The following is a 23,949-nucleotide window of genomic DNA, read 5'->3' as shown; positions in this document are numbered from 1 at the left end:
TTCTTAACCACTGCACCACCAGGAAAGTCCCAAGGTGTAAGTGTTCTTATGATTCCCATTTCGTAGATGGGAATACTGATGCCCAGAGAGGTTAAGTCACTCGTCACATACTGCAAGTAAACAGTGGAGCTGGGTTCCCAATCCAGGTCTGTATGACTACCTGGACAGTTTCTTACGCCCAGTGAGAGCTCTAAACTGCGGGGGGGGGGGGGGGGGGGAAGGTGCTTTTGGGACTCGTTAGCCCTAATTAGGACTAATTAAGACTCCTCCTTTGGAGATGCCACCCAGGTGTGTGACGTCACGGAGGAGGGCGGTGACGTCAGCCGAAGCGGGCGTGGGAACCCACGCAAGCTCCGCGAGCTGCCGTTTAACGGCACCACCCTCTGACACTTACTTTCGCCGTATATTTGCATATTCATCGGAACGGACGTCGGAGCGTCAGCGTTGACGTGGTGTCGTCACGGAGCGCCCCTGCAGTTCCCAATAGGGCGTACGCACGTACGTAGGCACGCACAGCGACGAGCGGGCGGGGGAGGAGGGAGAGATCGGAGGCGCCCCTCCCAGTCAGCAAGGTTGCGCATGCCCCTTGCAACCGCCAAGATGGTGGTGGGCGCCTTCCCTATGGCGAAGCTGCTATACCTGGGCATCCGGCAGGTCAGCAAGCCGCTTGCCAACCGCATTAAGGAAGCCGCCCGCCGAAGCGAGTTCTTCAAGACCTATATCTGCCTCCCGCCAGCTCAGCGTGAGTCTGACCCCACGTCCCTCCAACCTTCCCATTCTCTAACCCCTTTCAGGTGGTTGCTCAAGAGGTGGACTTCTGTTCATGACCAATCACAGCCCGAACCGGCAAAGTCTTTCAGCCAGTAGGGATGGTCCCTGGGAGAGGGGCATGCGGGTAGCCCAATAGTAAGAAAGGGCATGGGGTTAAGGGCGGGGCAGGGCGCCCGCGCTTGAGTTGGGAATACTAGCCAATAGAGGAAAAGAGCGCGTGGAGACTGACGTCTAGACGGACCAATAACCTGGGGAATGGGAGCGCTTTGGGCGGGGCATTCCAGGGCTGAGAGGAGCCCGGGGAGACCGGAGCTCCGGTCATTTGACCAAGTGGGGTCGTTTGCCAGACTATCCGTGGGAGGGTTCGCTCTGAAGACGCCACCTCGTGCCTCAGTTTCCCTCCCGTCCTGGGAGTTGAGAGGTGCTTATGTATCATCCGTTTAGAACATTCATTGGTTTGCCCCAGTTGTACTCCGGGAAATAGGCCTGGGTAGAGGCGTGGCTCGGGGCGAAGTCTGGGGTCTGGGGGCGTGACCTGGGAATCCGGCTAAAGGAGTAATTTTAACTAGAGTGAACATTTGTCCGTCTATTCATTAATCCACCCATACTCCGTATTTGTTCGTCCATTCATTCAGTAGACAGACCATGCTGGCTTTTTCTGGGCTGGGAGACACATTTATGACCCATCACTGTCACCCCAGTGTGGTCAGGACGGTGTGAACTCCAGAGCTCAGAAAGACCTCCTGACCCGGGGGCGTGGGGTCAGGAAGGCTGTCTAGACGAGGGCTGCCTGAGCTGAGATCTGAAGGGCACAGTAAACATTCAAACTATGAGCTACTGTCAAAAGGCGATCTATGTGCTGTGGGCCTGTGGGAGCACAAAGTATGGAAATTTAACGTAATTTGCTGGGTCAGGGAACCACCAGTAATCCATCTGTTACTTCATTTAGTTAGTGTTTACTGAGCGTCTGCTTTGTACCTGGCCTTGTGCTGGGCAGTGATGGTGAAACAGCAGGAATCAAGCTAGCCCCAGTCTCTGCCCCCAAGGAACTCGCAGTCAGGTGGGGACAGACCCATCCTTCAAGGTGACGACCCAGAGTGGGCAGAGCTTGCATGGGGGATCCCACTGGACGCCTGACCTGACATGGGGTTCAGGGAGGGCTTCCTGGCAGAGGAGACCTCTGGGCTGGGAACTGAAGGGTGAGGAGAGTCTCACCAGACAACACGGGGACAGGGATGATGTTGAGGGCGAAGGAGGAGCATGCGCAAAGGCCAAATGGTTACAGGGAGCACACGTTTTTTCCTTACAAGTTTGGATGCTTAAAATTTGCTTTCCAGGGCTTGGAATTCTTGGTCTTTTGGTGTTTGGTCGGTCCTCTGCCAGAGCTGCAGATCTTAGAACGGAGAAGTGTTGGATTACAGTTTCTGAAGTGCTTCCATGTAAGCTCTCTCATTTGAGCCTCACACTTTTTTTTGTCCCCATGTCAGGGAGGGGAAATGACTTCCCCCAGTTTATAGAAGAGAAAACTGAAGCCTGAGAGCAGAGGGGAATTGCTGAGGTCACACATGGAGTTAGTGCCAGAGGCTGACTCAAATCCTGCGTTCGGGATTCCCAGAGCTGGTGCCTGTTTCCTGCCTCTGTCTTTCTCCCAAGCACTGTGATGTGTCTCAGCGTTGTGGTTTAGAAAGTGGCTGCTTGAGTCAGACTGACATGGGTTCCAATCTGGCGCACACACACACACGCACGCACCCCGTCCCCTTCTCAGCCAGGTGATTTTGGGCAGGTCACTAACCCCTCTGAGCTTCAGTTTCCTCCTCTGTACAGTGAGTATTATATAATAGTGGCATTTAATGGGCGCTCACTTTGTGCCAGGCAGTCTGCTGAGAACGTCACAGCATTAAGTCCTCACCAATTATTATGAGGTAGACATCGTTATTATTCCTATTTTGTGTATATCTACATATGCATTTATGCTATAAATAACACTTACCTCATCAAGTTTTTGTGAGGAGTAATGGATGTAAAGTGATAGGTCAGTGCACGGCACTGAGTTGTGGCTGTTGTGTAGATGTTATGGTTACAGCTGAGAAGAAAAAGTAAAAAATTTTATCTTCAGGGGACCTTGCGTTCTTGGCATGGGGGGAAGCCAGACAATAAAGAAAACAGTTAAAATGTAAAGTTAGATATTGGATAGCACTAATTGCTCTGGAGAAAACGTCAGGGATGCAGGAGGAGGAGTATTTGGGGGACGATTGTGAAGTTTAGATAGGATTACCAGGGAGACCTCACTGAAAATATGAGAGGAGGGAGCACGCAGTGCGGGCATCTGGGGGAGGAGCTTTCTAGCCCGAAGTTTCCACAGGTGTGAAGACCCTGAGGTGAGTGTGCGCCTGGCCTGTTTGATGAGCATCGAGGAAGCCAGTGTGGCTGAACAGTGAGACCGAGTGGAGACTGAGGGCCGAGAAGGTGGTGGGAAGGGGGCAGATCGTGCAGGGCCTGTGGGCCACCACAAACGCTTTGGCTTTACTCTGAGTGGATGGGACTCACTGGAGGGTCTGAGCAGAGGACGGATGGGATCTGAGTTCGATTTTAATAGGATCCTTTTAGCAATCAGAGGGTGAGCGTGGATGCAGGGAAGACATGACTACAGCAGTCCAGGTGGGAGGTGAGTGGGGAGGAGGGGTCAGATCCCAGAGACAATTTTTTCCCCAACTACTTCTTTTTAAAATTTCAAACCCTGGGGCCTCCCTGGTGGCGCAGTGGTTGCGAGTCCGCCTGCCGATGCAGGGGACACGGGTTCGTGCCCTGGTCCAGGAAGATCCCACATGCCGCGGAGCGGCTGGGCCCGTGAGCCATGGCCACTGAGCCTGCGTGTCCGGAGCCTGTGCTCCGCAACGGGAGAGGCCACAGCAGTGAGAGGCCACAGCAGTGAGAGGCCTGAGTACCGCAAAAAAAAAAAAAAAAAGTTTCAAACCCTGAGAAAAGTTGAAAGAAAGAATGGTATGGTCATCAGGTATATGCCCTTCAACACCTAGTTCATCTCTTATTAGTCTTCAGCAGATCTGCTTTGTCTTCAACACCATATATGTATGCGTGTATGAATGTATATACACAATCTTTTTTTTTTTTCTGAACAATTTGAAAGTAAGTTTTGGACATGCTTCTAAACTCCTAAATACTTCAGTCTGTATCTTCTAAGAACAAAGGCATTCTATATGACACAGAACGAGTGTCACGCCTGAGAAATTTAACATTGATAACAATAATATTGATGACAATATTGTTTAATATACAGCTCATATCTAATATATAGCTCATATTCTGGTCCCCCAAATGTCCTTTTAGCTGTTTATTATTTTTAACCTAGGGTCAGCTCAAGGATCATGCACTGCATTTGATAATCATGCCTCTTTAGTGTCCTTTAATCTACAGCAGGCTGGGCAATCTGGCTCACTGCCTGTCTTTGTAAATAAAGTTTTATTGGGACACAGCCCTGCCCATTCGTTGTACATTGTCTGTGGATGCAGAGTCGGGTTTCCATGGCCCACAAATCTAAAATATTTGCTCTGTAGCCCGTAGCAGAAAAAGTTTGCTGGCCCTCCTCTGTAACAGTATCCTTGTCCTTTCTTGTTTTTTGTGACATTGACATTGGAAAGGGTCCAAGCCAGTTGTCCCGTAGTGTCCCGCAATCTGGGGTTTTCTGATTGCTTCCCCTGATTTGATTCACGTTGAGCATATTTGGCAGGAACACCACAGAACACCTAAGGACATCACCTCAGGGGGCTCCTGATGTCTGTTTGTTCCGTCATTTGTGGCGGTACCTTGGATCCCTTGGTTAAGGTGGTGACTGCTAAAAGAACCTTTCCTTTTCCCCTTAGTAATGAATAAGCAGTAGATTTGTTTGAAAGGTAGTGGCGGCAGGATTTCCTGTGGATTGGGTGTGACAGGCCAACTGGAAGAGGGGCAGGCTGGACGGAAAGTACCAGGGGCTCAGTGGGGGACAGGTTTGGTTGGAGATGCTTTTCGACGTTGGTATGCCCTGACTTCTCATATTCACACTTTTTATTTTTAATAATTTAATTTAATAATAATTTAATAATTTAATAATTTAATAAATTTATTTAAAATTTTATTTTATTTTTGGCTGCGTTGGGTCTTTGTTGCTGTGCGCGGGCTTTCTCTAGTTGCGGTGAGCGGGGGCTACTCTTCGTTGCAGTGGGCAGGCCTCTCGTTGCGGTGGCTTCTCCTGTTGGGGAGCATGGGCTCTAGGCACACAGGCTTCAGTAGTTGTGACATGTGGGATCAGTAGTTGTGGCTCATGGGCTCTAGAGCGCAGGCTCAGTAGTTGTGTTCCTCCGCAGCATGTGGGATCTTCCTGGACCAGGGCTCGAACCCATGTCTCCTGCATTGGCAGGCGGATTCTTAACCACTGTGCCACCAGGGAAGTCCCTGGCTAAGGTTCTTTTGACACAGTAGGGTAGACCTAGCTGTCAGTCTCCTCACAATAGGGGCCGGAGGGGTAGGTGTTTCTGCCTGGGAAAGAACAGTAAATGCAAGAAGCATAAATCATCGATGATGCACTGTGTCGGGGAGACAAAGATCTTTTTCAACAAAGATTTCTGGGGGAGAGAAAATAAAAGAGGTTGGTGATGCCTGGAAGGTTGGGGCCACTCATGCAAAGTGCACTGCTGATGCTGCCAGGGGAACTGTGGGAGGTCTCTGGGCAGTGGGAAAAGTCCAGTTGGTTTCCGCTTATTCCTTTGGAGAACACTGGTCATTTTTCCAGTTTGCTACTCTGGTAGGCAGAATAACGGCCCCCACAAAGATGCCCACATCTTAATCCCAGGAACCTGTTGAATGTGTTGCCTTACACAACAAAGGGGACGTTACAGATGTGATTGACTCAGGTATTTGGTGACTGGGAGAGTTGCCTGGATCATGCAGGTGGGTCCAGTGTAATCACGAGGGTCCTTATAGGTGAAAGAGGGAGACAGGAAAGGGACCGATTTGAAGCTGCTACCCTGCTGGCCTTGAAGATAGAGGAGGGACCGTGAGCTCAGGAATGCAGGCGGCCTCTGGAAGCTGGAAAAGGCAAGGGAACAAATTCTCCCCTAGAGCCTCCAGAAAGGAACTCTCGCCTGCTGACACCTAGAGTTTAGGCTAGTGAGAACCGTTTTGGACTCCTGAGCTCTGGAACTGTAGAGAATAACTGTGTGTTGTTTTAAACCACTGCATTTGTGGTCATTTATTACAGAAGCAATAGGAAACTAATATGCCACACGATTCATTCAGGCTGCTGGGATAATTTTTTCAGAAGAGTTTAGCTCTGTGGTCATTCTTACAAGTTTTGGCTTTGGAGTTGGTTTCAGTTTTGCTACAAAGCAATCTGACCTACAGTTTAAGGACTTTACACAGTGACCATTTTTCTCTCACAGTTTCGTGGCTTGACTGGGCCAGCTGGGCCTCGGCCAGTCTTGCTAGGTAGTCTCTCAGGGGGTTTCAGTCAGAGGGTGGCTGGGCCTGGAGTCATCAGGAGGCTCTACTGGGATCTTGGAATGGCCAGTTCCTTCCCTCCGTCTCAGTGTTGTCTCAGGACCTCTGCTCTCCACGTGGTCTCGCCTCTCATGGTCACTCAGGGCCCCCAGGAGCTAGATTTCCATGAGGGAAGAAGCAGAAGCCGCAGGCCTTTTAAGGGCAGGGCCTGGATCCACACAGCATCACTTCCAGAACACGCTATCAGTCCAAGCAGCTCTGGCACAGACCAGAGTGAGTGTGAGAGGGGACCGCACAGGGCGTGATGCAGACAGTCACCAAAGGCAGTTTGCCACAGAGTCGATACTCTTGGCCTGGCATCTTGGAGCCGCTAATGAGCTGTGTGACTTTGGGCAAGCAGCTCGACCTCTCCGAGACTCCAAATCCACGTTCATCAAATGAGGGTGATGACAGAACTCACCTCCCAGGATTCTTGTGGGGATCCAAGAGCCAGTGGATATCAAGGCCTGGCCCAGAGCATGTGCATCTGGTCTTTAGTGCTGGCTGTGATAATCTGTTCTTAGCATATGTGGGCATTACTGTCCAGAGGCTGGAAACCCTGCTTCCAGATAAAGGCTTCCTGCACTCAGCTTTCCGCTTTGCCATTTGCCGTGCGTCCCGCGCAAGTCACCCCACCTTTCTGTACCTCGGTTTCCTCCTCTGCATGGTATAGCACTCACCTCATAGGTCTGATGGGAGGGTCTGTTGCGTGCGTGAGTACCCTCAGTGCAGGCCTGGCACGTTCTAAGTTCAGTGACTTAAAGTGAACTCAGTAACTTAGTGGGGCGGAGTGGTCAAGAACGCGGCCTCTGGAGCTGAGCTGCCTACATGTTAATCCCAGTTCTACCATTTTCTATGTGGCCCCAGGGCAGTTTTTTTTTTTTAATTAATTAATTTATTTTTGGCTGCATTGGGTCTTTGTTGCTGTGTGCGGGCTTTCTCTAGTTGTGGCGAGCTGGGGCTACTCTTCGTTGTGGTGTGCGGGCTTCTCATTGCGGTGGCTTCTGTTGTTGTGGAGCACAGGCTCTAGGCACGTGGGCTCCAGAGTGCAGGCTCAGTAGTTGCAGTAGTTGTGGCGCACAGGCTTAGTTGCTCCGCGGCATGTGGGATCTTCCTGGACCAGGGCTCGAACCCGGGTCGCGTGCATTGGCAGGAGGATTCTTAACCACTGCGCCACCAGGGAAGTCCCTTCCGGGGCAAGTTATTTAACTTCTCTGGTTAAATTGTATCTGTAAATTATATCATTATAACTCATATTCCATGAGTTAATATATCCATAAAGCATTAAACAGTGCCTGGCTCTTAAGTGCTGCATAATTGTTTGTTGAATGTGTAGAGATATCAGGCACCATTATTATTTTGATCATCATCGTCATCTTAATACTAAACTTTCTAGTGCATTCCTTCTCTGGTGGCCTGTTGCAGCCAAGCAGTCAGTACTTCAGGCCTCTAGGTGGCGTTGGTCCCTCTTCCTCAGTCAGACCTCACAGGCTTACCACAAGCAGAAGGGTCTGGGCTCTCCCATGAACATTTCTAACTAGCGCGGGGCAATTATGATGTTTGTCTGGTCAGAAGCTGGGATTGGAGTAAAGAAAAGTGAGAAAGGCAAACAGAGAGAGGGCAATGTGGCTGAGTAGAGAGCCTCCTATGACCTAATGCTTCCTAAAATATTTAAAGCATCCTTTGAAATGCATGGTTGTACCTGCAATGAAGAAAAGGGACTCCTCCCAGAGTAAGGAGAAAGCGAGAGCAAAGAGCCAAGGAGGGGAGGGAGCGCTGAACCCTCCTGGTGCTCTGGGGACATTGACTGATTCACATGGCCTTGGGGACAGAGGACCACCTTGTGAACAGCCAGGTCCTGGGGAAGGTACCCCTCAGGGGAAGTGTGAACTAAAAAAAATCCCATCCTGCAAAGGCACACAGCCTTACATCTAGGTAGAGATTGAAAAAGTTTTCCTCTGAGAATTGACTGTCCCTCATGTGGGTTTGAGGCTTCAATTATACTCTTTGGAAGGTCCTGGAAACAGTAGGCTGAGAATGAACCCGGATCTGTGTGCCCCTAAGTACCTGGCCATGACAAACATAAACCCTCCCTGGAGGAGCCCCACCCTCTGCCTGGGCCTTGGAGAATTCCTTCAGGTAGAGTTCCGGCACATATGAGCTCATGATAAAAAAAATTATGTGCCGTACAGAGAAGCAGGCACCATGATCGAGAGTCAGCAGACACAAAATATGGCAGGTCAAGACCCGCAAACAAACAAACAAACAGACAAACAAAAAAGACCCGCAAACATTGTGGATGTGGGAATGATCAGATACGGATATAAAATAGCTCTGTTTATATATGAAAAGGATAAAATAGGACAGATATAAAAACATGAATGAGTACAATCAAAAATCACCAGGAAGTTGCAAAAAGAGCTAAATAGAACTTCGAGAAGTGACAGATACAATTGAAGTTCAGAGCTCGACAGAACTAAAGAAACACCAGACTAAATATAGCTGCTAAGAGGATTGGTGAGCTGAAAGGTAGATGCCCTGAAGGGAAAAATGTGAGCTTTGTGGCGTGCTCCCCTCAGCTGCCCAGGATCCTGATTGGTCCACCTGGGGAAGGAAGGGCTGGACACTTTATTTTTTTATCTATTTTTTATTCTTTTGGCTGTGCCACTCAACATGAAGGATCTTCCCCATCCAGGGATCAAACACGTGCCCCCTGTGTTGGGAGCATGGAGTCTTAACAACGGGACCGCCAGGGAAGTCAGGGACTTTTTTTTTAATTTATTCGGCTGTGTTGGGTCTTAGTTGTGGCACGCGGGCTCTTCATTGGGGTGCACGGGCTTCTCTCTAGTTGTGGTGTGCGGGCTCCAGAGTGCATGAGCTTAGTTGTACCGCGGCCTGTGGGATCTTAGTTCCCTGACCAAGAATAGAGCCTGTGTCCCCTGCATTGGAAAGCGGATTCTTAACCACTGGACCACCAGGGAAGTCCCCATTTTTATTTTCAGTATTTTCCAGACAGGATCCGCGTGTGCATGAGCGCTTGAAAACCACTTCCCTGGAGTCTATTTATAATCTCCAGAGTACCACATCAGTTATGTTACATGACAGCGGGCTGCTGTTGGTGACCTCCAAACGGTTTTATTATGCTCTCCTATTAAGGAAACGTTCTGACAACTCTCCCCTAGTATGAATGTGTTTGTGTGTGTGTGTGTGTGTGTGTGTGTGTGTGTGATATGAATGTGTAGACATAGTTATTTAGGAGTCATGAATAGTACTGACATATATTACTGTGAATATATTATGTGCATTTAAAAACATTCAAAAATTGGAGGGGATGAAATTTTTTATTTTTTGAAATTAATATTTTAATAATAAAATTTTTATTTTATATATTCATAGCCCTCCAAATGTTTTTGCTCTCACTAAAAATATTTTCTTATACAGGCATTGTTAATGCATTTGGAAACTCTCAGTGTAACCATCTCTTTCTTTTTTTTTTTTAATTTTGCGGTACGCGGGCCTCTCACTGCTGTGGCCTCTCCCGTTGCAGAGCACAGGCTCCGGACGCGCAGGCTCAGCGGCCATGGCTCACGGGCCCAGCCGCTCCGCAGCACTTGGGATCCTCCTGGACCGGGGCACGAACCCGCGTCCCCTGCATCTGCAGGCGGACTCTCAACCACTGCGCCACCAGGGAAGCCCTGTAACCATCTTTGAGAGTCGTTTTGACATTCTTTGTGCATGGCTGGCTGTCACAGCTGGCAAAGTCCTAACTGAGGTACAGACCAAATGAGAGAAGTGTGCCGTCAGCTGAATTTAACCCCCCTGCTCAGCTTTCATTCCCACCCTTCATATGCAGAGGTGTTTGTTGGAATTTTCTCGTGCTGGCCTTGGTAAATCTTCCGTCCTTGGTTTCTGAGCAGGACTCTTTAAGAAGCCCTGGTGTGAGGACTTGATTTGCAACCTGAGAATGTCCCCGGGAATCAATTTGCCCAGGCTGCAATGCGCTGAATGGACAGGAGAGGGCGCCCGTGTCGGTCCTTTAGCCTTTAGGTCCAGCGCCTGAGGATGCTGGCACCTGCGGCTGAGGGGCACTAGAGGGCTTCTCTGTAGTCCATCTGTGTGTGTCTCTGTATGCCTAGTAAAGCTTAATTTCTTCTTAAGGGTGAACCTCTCCTTCCTTTCTCCTCTTCTTCTTTCCCTTCTCTTCTCTTTCTTCAAACCAAACATAACGGGAAGTTGATATTTTCTTCCTATGCTCCAGAGAAACACCTTGTTCACCCTTCTTTGTTCACCTGTCCTTGAGACTCCTTGGTCTACCCCAATGTTCTCGGCCTCCCAGGATGTGCTTCTGTCTCTAACTAGGGTCTTACCCCTTGTTTCTAATTTTTGGTTCCTCCTTTGTTCCTGCTGTCCTGGCTCCAGCTGACCCCACCTCAGACCACTAAGCCTCCACATAGCTGGTGATTTCTTCAGAGCCCCCCACTCCCCCTCTTTCCTCAGTGATCTTCCGGCTTCCAGACCCACCTCGGTCCTGCCTTTGATGAGCACACAGCCACAGCAGCTACCTTCTACTGAAGGCCTAGTGTGCGCTGAATTCTGTGCTGCGTGTGTTGCCATTTTTATCTCTTTTCTTTTTAAAATTGAATCAAATTTTAATTTTATTTTGGGGTTTTAGGGGTTTTTTCCTCTGAAGTTTTTTTTGGGGACTTACTAAATTTACAAAAGTAATATATGCTTATTGTGAACGAAAGAACAAGACACAAATCAGTTTGTGCTCATCTGTGATTAATCGAAAACCCAGCCAATAAATCTTACCCAAATCTTAAGTCTAAGGGATGTTTACTGTTGGTGGAGGAAGGTGGCTTTGTGGTTGTTTGGTGGCTTGGTGATGTTATTAGGGACCTGAGGACTCTTTCTGTCTCTACCATCTTGGTGTTCAGGCAGTAACTCCCCTCAAGGCCTCAAAGAGGCTACTGGAGCTCCAGGCATCGTACCTTTATACTGCAGTATCCAAAGGGAGAAAGTGTGTGTGTGTGTGTGTGTGTGTGTGTGTGTGTGCGCGCGCGCGCACGCGCACGCGTTTATATGTGGGACGGGGGTTCTAGGGAAATGAGAGAAAGCTCTTCAAGGAGAAAAATATTCTCCCAGAAGCCCCCAGGGGACTCCCCTCACTGCTAATTGGCCAAAATTTAGTTACATACCATCCCTTGCTATATGGGAGGGCAGGGTGGTGAATGAACATAGCTTCTAGACTAATGGCAGGAGAGGATGGAGTTAATAAGACAGTACAGAATGATATAAAGTAGTATTAATAGTAATGAGCACTAAGGTTGTTGTAGTCTTTCTGTATATTAATCTATTCTCCCCACACCCCGTGAGGTAGATTGCCATCCCTAACATACTTAAACAGATGAAGAAACTGAGCAGAGCTGTTAGGTAACCTGCCTGAGGGCACACAGGTGCTGAGTGGTAGAGCTAGGACCAGACTGTCTGGTTTTACTTTGCACTCCCCGTGCTCACCCCCATCCCCAGTCTCTGCAGGCAGCCATGCCAAATCTCCCACTAGACAGTTAATTCAGGTACAGGCCTTGAATGCACCAACATCCCTGCCAGCCAGGGGTTATGATCCCCATTTTGAAAAAGAGGAAGTGGGGGTGCGGAGAGGTTGAGAAGCTTCCCCAAGCTCACACAGCATGTAAGTAGCAGGGCCAGAACTTGAATCCAGGAACACCCGACTCTAGAGCGCACTAAGCTCTTAGCCTCGTTAGCTGCTTCCCTTGTGCCTCTTTTTTTTTTTTTTTTTCATTTATACTGGATGTTTATTTATTGGAGTATAGTTGCTTTACAATGTTGTGTTTGTTTCTACTCTACAGCAAAGTGAATCAGCTATACGTATACACATATCCCCTCTTTTTTGGATTTCCTTCCCATTTAGGTCACCGCGGAGCATTGAGTAGAGTTCCCTGTGCTCTACAGAAGGTTCTCATGAGTTGTCTATTTTATACATAATAGCAATAGTGTATATGTGTCAATTCCCATCTCCCAATTCATCCCACCCCCCGTTCCCCCTTGGTATCCATACGTTTGTTCTCTACATCTGTGTCTCTATTTCCACTTTGCAGATAAGATCATCTATACCCTTGTCCCTCTTAAATCCCCACAGATGCCTTCTGTACTAAGTTAAGTTGGACAGAGTCTCCAGATATGGGCAGGGAGTAGAAGTGGGATTATTTTCTGGGACAAGGACTTGCTTCAGTCCATTAAGCGGCTGTATAATTGACTCATTCAACAAATCTTAATTTAGTGCCTGCTGTCTGCTAGGAACTATCCTAGGAGGTATGACTAACAACACAAAAGACGCTCCTCTCATGGAGCTCACATTGGAAAGTATTAGTTACCTGTGTAGTGACTCCAGGGCACAGAGAGGTCCTTCTTCCCAGGGTGAATCTCAGTGGTCCAGCTTGGGTCACATCCCCATCCCCGAGCCAGTCACTATGGGCCGGGAATGCTGTGCTCTGATTGGTCAGTCTGAAGGATTGGGTTAACCCCTGCGAAATCCTTTGGACCCAGAGTGCAGCAGATGGGATTCCCGCACTGAGAGACAGAACCAATCATGTTTCCTCTGGTGACTGGTGGGCTGCGCAGCACTGCTGTCTCTGGGCAGTCATGGAGGATGGGACCAGGTTCACCAGAGGAGGCTCCCGCCCTGCTTGTAGCAGCGCGCAAGTCTGTTAACACCTGGAGCACTGTTGGGGCCAGCTTTCAACTGGCTGGAACCCATTCAGGAAAGGGCAGCCAGCGCAGGGACTGGCTCGAAGCTCTGTTTACTCTGAATAGTAATTTTGTAACCGATGACAATAGTTTTTATTTATTATGCTTTCTGTGATCTCAACAAAATATATGAACCACCTTATTAGGGAGTTTATATGATCATCCTGGTTGTATGAGTGGGGAAATAGCCCAGAGACCAGCAAGTTCCCTGAGGCAACACTGAATAAGGAATCAAGCCTACTGGCTCCCAAGCTCCTCCTCTTACATTTAGTTGTTAATATTTGATTTTTTGCGTATTATTTATTGAAGTACCGTATCTATACAGTATAATACTAAAGTTTAATAAAGATCTGTGGTTTAATGAGTATTAACAAACGCATATGCCCGTATAACCAATATTAAAGATATAAAACATTTCCATCACCCTGGGAGAAGTTCCTTCCTTTCCCGTTCTGTCATCCTGTATGACTTCTCTCACTATAGATTGGTTTTACCTGTTGTTAAACTTCGTATAAACGGAATCATGCAGTATGAACCTTACGTCTAGCTTTTGTTCACAAGATGCTTTTGAGATATTTCCTTGTTGCTGCATGTATCAGTGGTTCCTTTCTTTTATTGCTTTTAGTGCATATTCTTTTCTTTTATTCCAATACATATATGAATATCCTACACTTTGTTTATCCATTCTCTTAATCATTTGGGTTTCCAGTTTTTTTGGTTATTACAAGTAAAACTGCTGTGATCACTCTTGTACAAGTCTTTATGTAGACATATGCTTTCATTTCTCTTGGTTCAGTACATCGGAGTAAAATTTCTGAGTTACATGGTAAAGGTGTGTTTAATCTTATAAGAAACTACCAACGAGTTTTACAAAGTGGTTCCAGTTACTCTGCATCCTTGCCAATATTTAATGTTTTCACGGTTAATTTTAGCTATTACAGTTGGCGTAAAATGGCAACTCATTTGCTTTTTTCCTGGGGAATGGTAATATTGAGTACTTTTTCGTGTGATAATAAATAAACATTTGTTACCTCACACAGTCGCTGAGAATTAGGCATTTAGGAGTGGCCCAGTGAGTGGCTTTGTCTCAGAGTCTCTCAGCATGAAGGCTCACCTGGCACTGGAGGTTCTGCTTCCAAGGTGACTCACTCACCTAGCTGTTGGTAGAAGATCTCAGTTCTTCCCTGGCTGTTGACTCAGTTGCTTTCCACATGGACCTCTCCTTAGGGCTACCCGTGACCTAGCAGCTGGCTTCCCTCAAAGAGAGTGATCCAAAAGTGAAAGTGACCGAGACTGAAGAAGCAGTGTCTTTATAATGTCATTTGGGAATTGACATACTAACACTTCTGATCACATTGTGTTGATCATACAGGCCAACCCTGGTACACTGTGGGAAGGGACTATACAGAGGTGTAAGTACCAGGAGACAGGGATTGTTGGGGGCCATCTTGGAGGTTGGCTACCGTAATTCTACTACTATCATGAGCTAAAATGATCGATTTTTTTCTTAAAGAATATTAAACCAATCTTATATTCTTGTATAAACCCCACTTGGTCATGGTGTAGTATCCTTTTAATATATGCTGACTTTGATTTGCTAATATTTTCCAAAAGGTTTTTGTATCTGTAGTCATGAGTGATATAGTCTGTAACTTTTTTTCCCGTCATGTTTTTCTCAGGTTTTAATATCACGGTTTGGCTGACCTCATAAAACAATTGGGAGAATGTTCCCTCATTTTCTATAAGATTTTGTGTAAAATTGGAATTATTTCTTCCTTAAATATTTGATATAAATGTCCAGCTCGGCTTGTAGTTTTTTTTAAGGGAAGATTTTTAATAACTGATACAATTTCTGTAGTAGTTATAGGACTCTTCAGATTTTCTGTTCCTTCTTGTGTCAATTTCCATAAATTATGTTTTTCAAGATATAAGTCACTTCATATAAGTTGTTGAATTTATTGGGATAAAGTTGTGCATCATGTTCCTTTGGTATCCTTGTAATATTTGTAGCATCTCTAGTGATGTCTCCTCTGTCATTCCTGATAGTGATAATTTATGTTTGCTTTTTTCTTTATTCTTGAATACCAATCCTGCTAGTGGTTTATCAAAGTATGTTTCAAAGAATCACCTTTTAGCGGTGTTATTTTCCTTTTATTTTTCTGTTTCCTATTTCATTGATTTCCACTCTTATCCTTATTATTTTTTTCTATTTACTTTGTGTTTAACTTGCTCTTTTTTTAGTTAGATAGAATCTTAGATTATTGCTTTTTCAATCTTTCTTCTTTTCTTAATATAAGCACTTAAATATAAATTTCCCTCTAAGCACTACTTTAGTTGTGTTCCATAAAATTTGACACATTGTGTCCTTTTTAAAAAATTATTTATTTATTTATTTTTAGCTGTGTTGGGCCTTCGTTGCTGTGTGCGGGCTTTCTCTAGTTGTTGTGAGCGGGGCTACTCTTTGTTGTAGTGCACGGGCTTCTCATGGCAGTGGCTTCTCGTTGCGGAGCATGGGCTCTAGGCACACGGGCTTCAGTAGCTGTGGCGCGCGGGCTCAGTAGTTGTGGCGCATGGGCTTAGTCGCTCCGCGGCATGTGGGATCTTCCTGGACCAGGGCTCGAACCCATGTCTCCTGCATTGGCAGGCAGATTCTTACCACTGCGCCACCAGGGAAGTCCCACATTATGTCTTTATTGTCATTCAGTTCTGTATATTTTTTAGTTTCTCTTGTGATGTCTTCTTTGACCCCTGGGTTATTTAGAAGTGAGTTGTTTAGTTTCCAAATATTGGGGCCTTTTTGATTTCTCACTGTTATGATTTCCAATTTAGTTCCATCATGGTCAGTAATAATGCGTGTGATAGAAAAATTCAGGTGGTACAAAAGGAAATATGATGAAAAGTGCATACCTTCTTATCCCTATCAGCCTGCCTGTCTTCCTTCTTTTCTTTGTTCATTAAGAAAGATTTATCAAAGGCCTACTACTTGCCAAGCACTGGGGATACAGCTGTTTAAAAAGAGACCCATGTCTCTGCTGCCCTTTAGAGCTGAGGTTCTCCTGATAAGAGACAGATAGTAAATAAGAAAGTAAATAGGACTTCCCTGGTGGCGCAGTGGTTAAGAATCTGCCTGCCAATGCAGGGGACATGGGTTCGAGCCCTGGTCCAGGAAGATCCCACATGCCTCGGAGCAACTAAGCCCATGCGCCACAACTGCTAAGCCTGTGCTCTAGAGCCCACAAGCAACAACTTCTGAGCCCACGAGCCACAACTACTGAAGCTCGCACGCCTAGAGCCCATGCTCCGCAACAAGAGAAGCCACTGCAATGAGAAGCCCGCGCACTGCAACGAAGAGTAGCCCCTGCTCACCGCAACTAGAGAAAGTCCACGCACAGCAACGAAGACCCAACACAGCCCAAAATAAATAAATAAATTTATTAAAAAAAAGAAAAAAGAAAGTAAATATATTACATGTTAGATGGTACTAAGGGAAAAATGAAGCAGGAAAGAAGAAGGATTAGGTGTAATGGGAGAAGGTATTTGCTCTATTAGAGTGGGTTTAGGAAGCCTTCTCTGAGGAGGTGATTACAGAGACTTGAGTAAAATGAGGAAGTATGCATGTTTGGAGAGTAGTGTTTCAGGCATAAGGTACAGTAAGTGCAAAGGCCCTGAGGCTAGAGCATGCCTGCTGGGTTCCAGGAACAGTGAGGAGGCCTGTGTGGCTGGGGCAGAGGGTGATGGGAAGAGTAGAAGGTCAGAGGTTAGAAAGGAAACCACCAAAGTTCACTCCCCAGATACCCTCCAGAGGTGTTCTGTGCATAATCAGGTGTACTGTATGCATATGTGTAACTCACATAAAAGGTTGTGTACTGTTCACCTCGTTTTGTGCCCTATTTTTTTCCTCTTTAACTACATAACCTTGAAAATTCATCCCACATTCTTTTTCATAGCACTTGGTACTTAGTGTGATCGTACCAGGCCCCTGTTGGTGGACGTTTAGGTTATTTCTGGGTTATGCTCTCCCAAAGAATGCTGCCTTCAGTATTCCAGTCTATGTGGCACTTGGCAGGCAGCCTTCATGCTGTTGTACGTGAATCCACCCCAACTCCCCGCACTCCTGCAAGGAGAGTTTTAAGGGAATCCTTTCCAGAGCTCTAGCTTCACCTGACTTGCCTGAGGAATCTGCTGGGTTTCCTCCCTCCCTCCTTCCGTCCTCCCTTCTTTCCTTCCTTCCTTCCTTCCTTCCCTCCCTTTCCGATGGTTCTGCTCCCAAGAAAAGAAATTATGGGAGAAGTATGAAAAGAAAGGCAAATCGCCTCTCCCTTCTTGGTGATGCATTGCCCCAGGTATAAAAACAACCAGCAGGGCTTCCCTGGTGGCGCAGTGGTTGGGAGTCCGCCTGCCGATGCAGGGGACACGGGTTCGTGTCCCGGTCCGGGAAGATCCCACATGCCGTGGAGCGGCTGGGCCCGTGAGCCATGGCCGCTGAGCCTGCGTGTCCGGAGCCTGTGCTCTGCAACCGGAGAGGCCACAACAGTGAGAGGCCCGCGTACCGCAAAAAAAAAAAAAAAAAAAAAAAAACAACTTTACAAGGGCAGTAACCGTTCTACCAAAAAGAGCTGACTCAAAACTTGGCAGGGAAAGGAGAAGGGAGATGCATGCAAGGCTGAGAATTCCAAAAAAGTTGAAATGATGAGGGGAGAGATCTCCCAAAAGACCCTGGAGTACACGGGAGGTCTGCACCACCACAGCAGTCTTTTCCCTTGGAGAGGATGGGGGAGGAGTCCTCACTTGGCTGCAAACTCTGGAGACTCAGTGCTGGGGCTCGGGATCAGGGCTCCCCAGAGAGCATCACAGGAAGGCGTCGCACCACTCTCACAGGCACCCGAAGCAGTCCCGGGACTGCTTGGCGTTGGCGCCGCGTGTGTCCTTCAGCCATTCCCGGAAGAGGTCTTCATCTTTCTTTAGCACCAGAAACCAGCCAAGAACCACATGGGCCTTGTCAAAGCCCCTTTCCTCCAGCTCCTTGCCCAGGACTTTGCCAGTGCCGGCTAGGCTTCCCACTGGCTTTTTCCCCATGGGCTCTGCCACGAAATCTCAGTGCTTTTGGGAGGTTGTCGTCTTTTAAATATTCTTTATTTTATTTTATTTTATTTTATTTGGCCATACCACAAAGCATGCGCGATCTTAGTTCCCTGACCAAGGATCGAACCCGTGTGCCCTGCCTTGGGAGCGTGGAGTCTTAACCACTGGACCACCAGGGAAGTCCTGGGAAGTTGTCATCTTGTTCAGGCTTAATCCACAGCTCCAGTCCCTGTAGCAGCTTCTTCCGCCACCTGACTCTCCCACCGATACCTCAACCCACTCCGGATCCATCTTATTTTCTTTCCTAGTTGTCCAGTTGTCCCGACAGCACTGATTGAATAAAGCGTCTTTTTATCACCAAGCTGATATGTTTTTATACCTCAGACTTTTCACTTTTGGTCTCATTCTTTCAACATATCTCCTATGAGCATCTTCTCTATACCTGTGCTGAGTGCTGGGGACACAGGGCTGAAACAAACCCTGTCCCTGCCTTGTTTTATTCATCCCTATCTCATCCGTGCAACCAGCACTCCCCAGAATCTTCTCTGTGCTGGGTCCTGTGCTGAGCAGTGGTGGGGACACAGCCCTGCCCTCATGGGTCTCACAATTCAGAGGGGAGACAGGCCCTTCTCCAGACGATCCAGAGAGGTCAGTGGGTCAGTGCTGGGCTGGGAAAGCCTGGAGGGGAGCTTAGCCAGTCTGTGGGTTTGGGGAGGGCTTTTGGGAGAAGGGGATATAGCAGAGCTCAAGGAGAAGTGAGCCAAAGTGGAAAGACAGAGGCACAGGTAACAGCATGTGCAAGGGTCAAGGTGTGAACGAGGGGAATCAGAAGAGGCTGGTGGGGCTGAAATGTAGACGGTGGGGCTGAAAGTGGCAAGAAGAGAGACTGGATGGCCATCCAAGGACAGACCACACAGGGCCATGTTAATACATTTGGACTTGATTCTGAAGGCAGCAGGGACAATATGTCATGATGACAAAAGAAATCAAGAACAGGGCTTCCCTGGTGGCGCAGTGGTTGAGAGTCCGCCTGCCGATGCAGGGGACACGGGTTCGTGCCCCGGTCTGGGAAGATCCCACATGCCGCGGAGCGGCTGGGCCCGTGAGCCACGGCCGCTGAGCCTGGGCATCCGGAGCCTGTGCTCCGCAACGGGAGAGGCCACAACAGTGAGAGGCCCGCATACCGCAAAAAATAAATAAATAATAAAAATTAAGGTTTGATTAAATATATTATCTTTAAAAAAAAAAGAAATCAAGGACAGCGAGGAATTAATTTGCTGTATTATTTTTCAAAGAAAGTTGATTTCTGCTTATAAAAGTAACACCTGTTCAGTGCAGAAGACCTATCTTGCCTCTTTTCTGTGATGTTGGCGTGCTGTTGTATATACACGTTCATGGGTACGCACTTCTTCTAGGAATTTCCCCCTCAGTGCTCCTTGAAACTCCCGTCTCTCAATATTTGTCAGGAAGGGGTGATGACCTCACTCTGAACTCCTCCCTCAACTCTTCACAAGTGACAGAATTCTAAGCTAACGGTCAGATGCTTAAAAGCTCCGGAAGTATATAGCGTCAGCCTCAGCTAGATTCAGGAACTCAGACAATTCCTGGAAGGCGCAGTCCCATCCCTGGGCCCTGTGTTTCTCTGTGCTGTCTTTCTTTCTCAGGTAGTCTCTCCCTTTGGGGATCAGATGGCCTCAGTAGCTCCAGGTTCACAGCCCACTCACTAAGCAACACCAGCAGAAGGAGAGGACCTCGTTCCTGAAATTCCGGGAAAAATCCCAGGGCTAAATGCCAGCATCTAAACATGGGGGTAGGATCGGTTTTACCTGAACGACATGAGGGAACATTGAGGGGAGGGCCTTCCTCAAAGGAGAGTCAGGGGAAGTTTCCAGAAAAAGAGAAGTGGCTGCTGGGCAGATACCCACTTCACCAGGGCTTTAGAGGGAGAGAGAGGAGGGGTCTCTGTGTTCCTGAAGAGAGGAGAGGGGGCCTGGGAGCCACGGGGATGTCCTTGGCCTAGATCTTTCCCATCTCCCTGGATTACCAAGGTCACAGCTGAGCAGAGCCCCTTTCTGTACCTCAGTGGAAGGTGTGACCTCACTCTCATCACCTCCAGCTAGGGCCACTGGGGTTGACTCTTGACCTCTGTGCATTGGCCACCAGCCCCAGGCAAGAGGGTCAGGCGTGTTTCCAGCATGGCGCCCGCCCCCTGGGCTGTTCCTGGAGTCCCCCTGGTTCACCCTCTGCAGCTTCCTGTCAGGCTGGGGAGGAGTTCTGGATATCCTCAGCTTATCCCCGCTCTCAGAGGGACTGGTGCGTGCCATCCTAGTCTGTCCTAGTTCAGCTGCCTGCAACCTGTCCCCCCCCCCCAGACACACCCATGGGTGCCTAGGTCTCCTTCCTGCTGGCTCTGTCAGTTGACTCTCAGCCATCTGCTTCCGGCCTCTGGGCCTGCCCTGGCTTGCTCCCCTCCAGGCCACCACTCCCTCTTCCCTCTGTTCTTGTGGCTTCTGGCTTCTTTCTACCTGAATGCCATCTTAGTGGGGCTTGAGGGAAGAGCAGAGTATTTCATCTAAACAGGTTTGACCACAAATCCTGGGTCCAGGATTATTTGTTGAATTTTTGGAAAAAATTTTAATTATCTGTCTCATTTTTGGTTTTGTTTTTAAGTTCACATGGTTTCAGGTTCACAATAGTATGTAGGAGGAATTCTCCCTCTACTTCTGTTCCCCAGGCACCCTGTTCTCCTCCACAGAGGCAACCACTGTTATCTTGAGTATTTTCCAGAAAAAACAAAAAACAACTATGCATTTCCAAGCAGATGCTGATATGCAACGCGCCCCGCCCCCCTGCCCTTTTTTTCCCCACAATACAGCAAACAGTATACACTGTGCTGGTCCTCACTGCTTTTCACTGACCATGTTACATGTTATCCTGGGGAGAATTATCTATCAGCACATGAAAAACTTCCCTACTCTCTATCTCAGCTGCCGACAGAGTTACTGTAATTTATGAGACTGTAGATAGTCCTGTAGGGTCTTTCCTGGCGTTTTTATTGTTGTCATAAACGATGCTGCAGGACTAACGTGGCAGGCACGCCTTTCACACCTGCGTGACTGAAATCTCTCATCCATCCCCAGAAGCAGAATTGCTGACTCAGGGGTGTGCAGAAGATTTCCACTGGCAGCCACGAATGTTCGCGAGGGTCCATTTCCTCCCAGTCTTGCCACCTGGAGGTTATTTCTTTTCTTACCTTTTTACTTTGAGCTCAGTGTAGATTTACAGGAAAGTTGTAAAAATGGTACAGAGCTTCTGTAGACCTTTCCCTCAGCTTCCTTCCATGATAGCATCTTATGTAAACACAGTACAGGGAGCAAACCCAGGGAATGAACATGAGTGCAGTGCTGGTAACGTAACCACGCACGTCATTCGCATTTCACCAGTTCTTCCACCAAAGTCCTTATTCTGTCCCAGGATCTCATCCTGTATCCTGAATTAGTTGTCATGTCTCTGTAGTCCCCTTTAACCTATGGTAGTTTCTCGGTCTGTCTTTGTCTTTCATGACCTTGACCCTTTATTTAAAAAAAATAAATTTCTTTATTTATTTTTGGCTGCGTTGGGTCTTCATTGCTGCGCGCGGGCTTGCTTTAGCTGCGGTGAGTGGGGACTACTCTTTGTTGCGGTGCGCGGGCTTCTCTTGCTGCAGAGCACTGGCTCTAGCCACGCGGGCTTCAGTAGGTGTGGCACATGGGCTTAATTGCTCCGCGGCATGTGGGATCTTCCCAGACCAGGGCTCAAACCCGTGTCCCCTGCATTGGCCCGCGGATTCCTAACCACTGCGCCACCAGGGAAGCCCGACCTTGACCCTTTTGAAGAATACTGGTTAGTTAATTTTGTAGGCTGTCCTTTGGTCTGAGTTTGTCTGATGCTTTCTCATGATTGGAGAGAAGTTCCACATCGTTGGCAAACATACCGCAGAACCAATGCTGTGTGCCTCTCTGTGCACCACATCACGGGGTTCATGATATCAGCCTGTCTGATGTGTGGTCATATTGACCTTGGTCACGTGGTCGAGGTGGTGTCTGCTAAGTTGGTCCAGTATAAACTTAGTATCTTTCCCTTTGCAGTTAATCTAATTTTGAAATGTATACAAATACCAAATCATTAGGTTGTACACCTGAAACTAATGTAATACTGTATGTTAATTATACCTCAATAAAACATAAAATGAAATAAATCTCTTGGGGAAGACATTTTGAGACTATACAGATAGGCTGTTGCTCCTCAAACTTCTGCCCACTAATTTTATTTTATTTTTTTAACGTCTTTATTGGAGTATAATTGCTTTACAATGGTGTTAGTTTCTGCTTTATATGCCCACTAATCTTAGCATCATCTGTGGATCTTATCTGCAACAGTTATTATTGTGGTATTTGTCCAGTGTTGATTTTCTCTTTCCCTCTTTCCTTCTCCATTTATTAATTGGAAATCCACTATGGGAAGAACTATCCCTTCTTCTTGGGGGCTGTTTTTACCAGTCATTCTGCAGTGAGGGAAAAGGGGGTTCACGGAGGATGTGGAGACTGGATCCAGGCCTGGCTTGTCTCCAATCCTGTGGTCTTGGCATTCGCAGGAGGAAAGAGGACCCGCTGGGTATTGCTAACGGTGACCTCATCTCCCAGGCCTGGAGGAGCACACCCCACTGTATTTTCTGTCAGCTCCCCTGTACCACACTGGGTGAAAGCTTTTCAATTCTAAGATTCAGCAGCCCCAGCCCAGGGCTAATTATAACAATGACAGTGGATGCCCTGTGTGGAAACCTTCTTAATGGATGTCACACACCCTATGGGTAAGGATTATTATTAAACCTTTTCATAAAGGAGGAAACTGAGGCTTGTACAGGGAGCGTCGCTGGGCCTCCAGCCTTGGAACCCCTGAATCCCAGCACTAACTCTTCTTTTAAATAAATAAATTTATTTATTTATTTATGGCTGCATTGGGTCTTTGTTGCTTTGCGCGGGCTTTCTCTAGTTGTGGCGAGCAGGGGCTACTCTTTGTCGCGGCTTCTCATTGCGGTGGCTCCTCTTATTGCAGAGCATGGGCTCTAGGTGCACGGTGTCCAGTAGTTGTGGCTCATGAGCTCTAGAGCGCAGGCTCAGAAGTTGTGGTGCACGGGCCTAGTTGCTCCGCGGCATGTGGGATCTTCCTGGACCAGGGCTCAAACCCCTGTCCCCTGCATTGGCAGGTGGATTCTTAACTACTGTGCCACCAGGGAAGCCCCTCCTCCTTCATTTCTGATTTTATTTGATTCCTCTCTCTTTTTTTGTTGTTCGTGAGTCTAGCTAAAGGTTTATCAATTTTGTTTATATTTTCAAAGAACCAGCTCTTGGTTTCATTGTCCTTTTATATTGTCTTTTTAGTTTCTATTTGATTTATTTCTACTCTGATCTTTGTTATTTCCTTCCTTCTACTAACTTTGGGCTTCATTTGTCCTTTTTCTGGAAGTTAGGTTGTTTATTTGAGATTTTTTTTGTTTCTTGAGGTAGGTGTTTATCATGATGAACTTCCCTCTTAGAACTGCTTTTGCTGCATCCCATGAGGTTTGGTATGTTGTTATTTCATTTTCATTCATCTCATACTATTTTTTAAAATTTCTCTTCTGATCTCTTCATTGACCCATTGGTTGTGCAATACATGGTGTTTAATCTCCACATATTTGTGAATTTTCCAGTTTTCTTATAATTGATTTCTAGCTTCATATCAGTGGGGTCAGAAAAGATGCTTGATATGATTTCA

At 47.3% G+C, this 23,949-nt stretch overlaps 2 protein-coding genes across 3 annotated transcripts in view; one reads left to right on the top strand and one right to left on the bottom strand.

Moving 5' to 3' along the window:
• Positions 1-484: 484 nt before the first annotated feature.
• OPA3 (outer mitochondrial membrane lipid metabolism regulator OPA3) overlaps positions 485-23,949 on the top strand; it is a 66,075-nt gene continuing 42,610 nt past the window's right edge. For both annotated transcript variants that reach the window (XM_079906735.1, XM_079906734.1), the window contains exon 1: positions 485-742. In XM_079906735.1, the coding sequence (XP_079762861.1) occupies positions 580-742 (163 nt within the window). In that variant the 5' untranslated portion in view covers positions 485-579. The remainder of the gene's footprint in view (positions 743-23,949) is intronic.
• On the bottom strand, positions 17,761-18,381 carry LOC307178924 (barrier-to-autointegration factor-like). The gene has a single exon (XM_079907596.1). It carries the CDS (start codon positions 18,145-18,147, stop codon positions 17,944-17,946), a length of 204 nt encoding a protein of 67 aa, XP_079763722.1. The 5' UTR covers positions 18,148-18,381; the 3' UTR covers positions 17,761-17,943.

This window comes from Stenella coeruleoalba (genome assembly GCF_951394435.1).
Source record: "Stenella coeruleoalba genome assembly, chromosome: 20".
NCBI lineage: Eukaryota > Metazoa > Chordata > Mammalia > Artiodactyla > Delphinidae > Stenella > Stenella coeruleoalba.
Note: the sequence above shows the minus strand (reverse complement) of the source record. Positions and strands in the feature narration are given on the sequence as shown.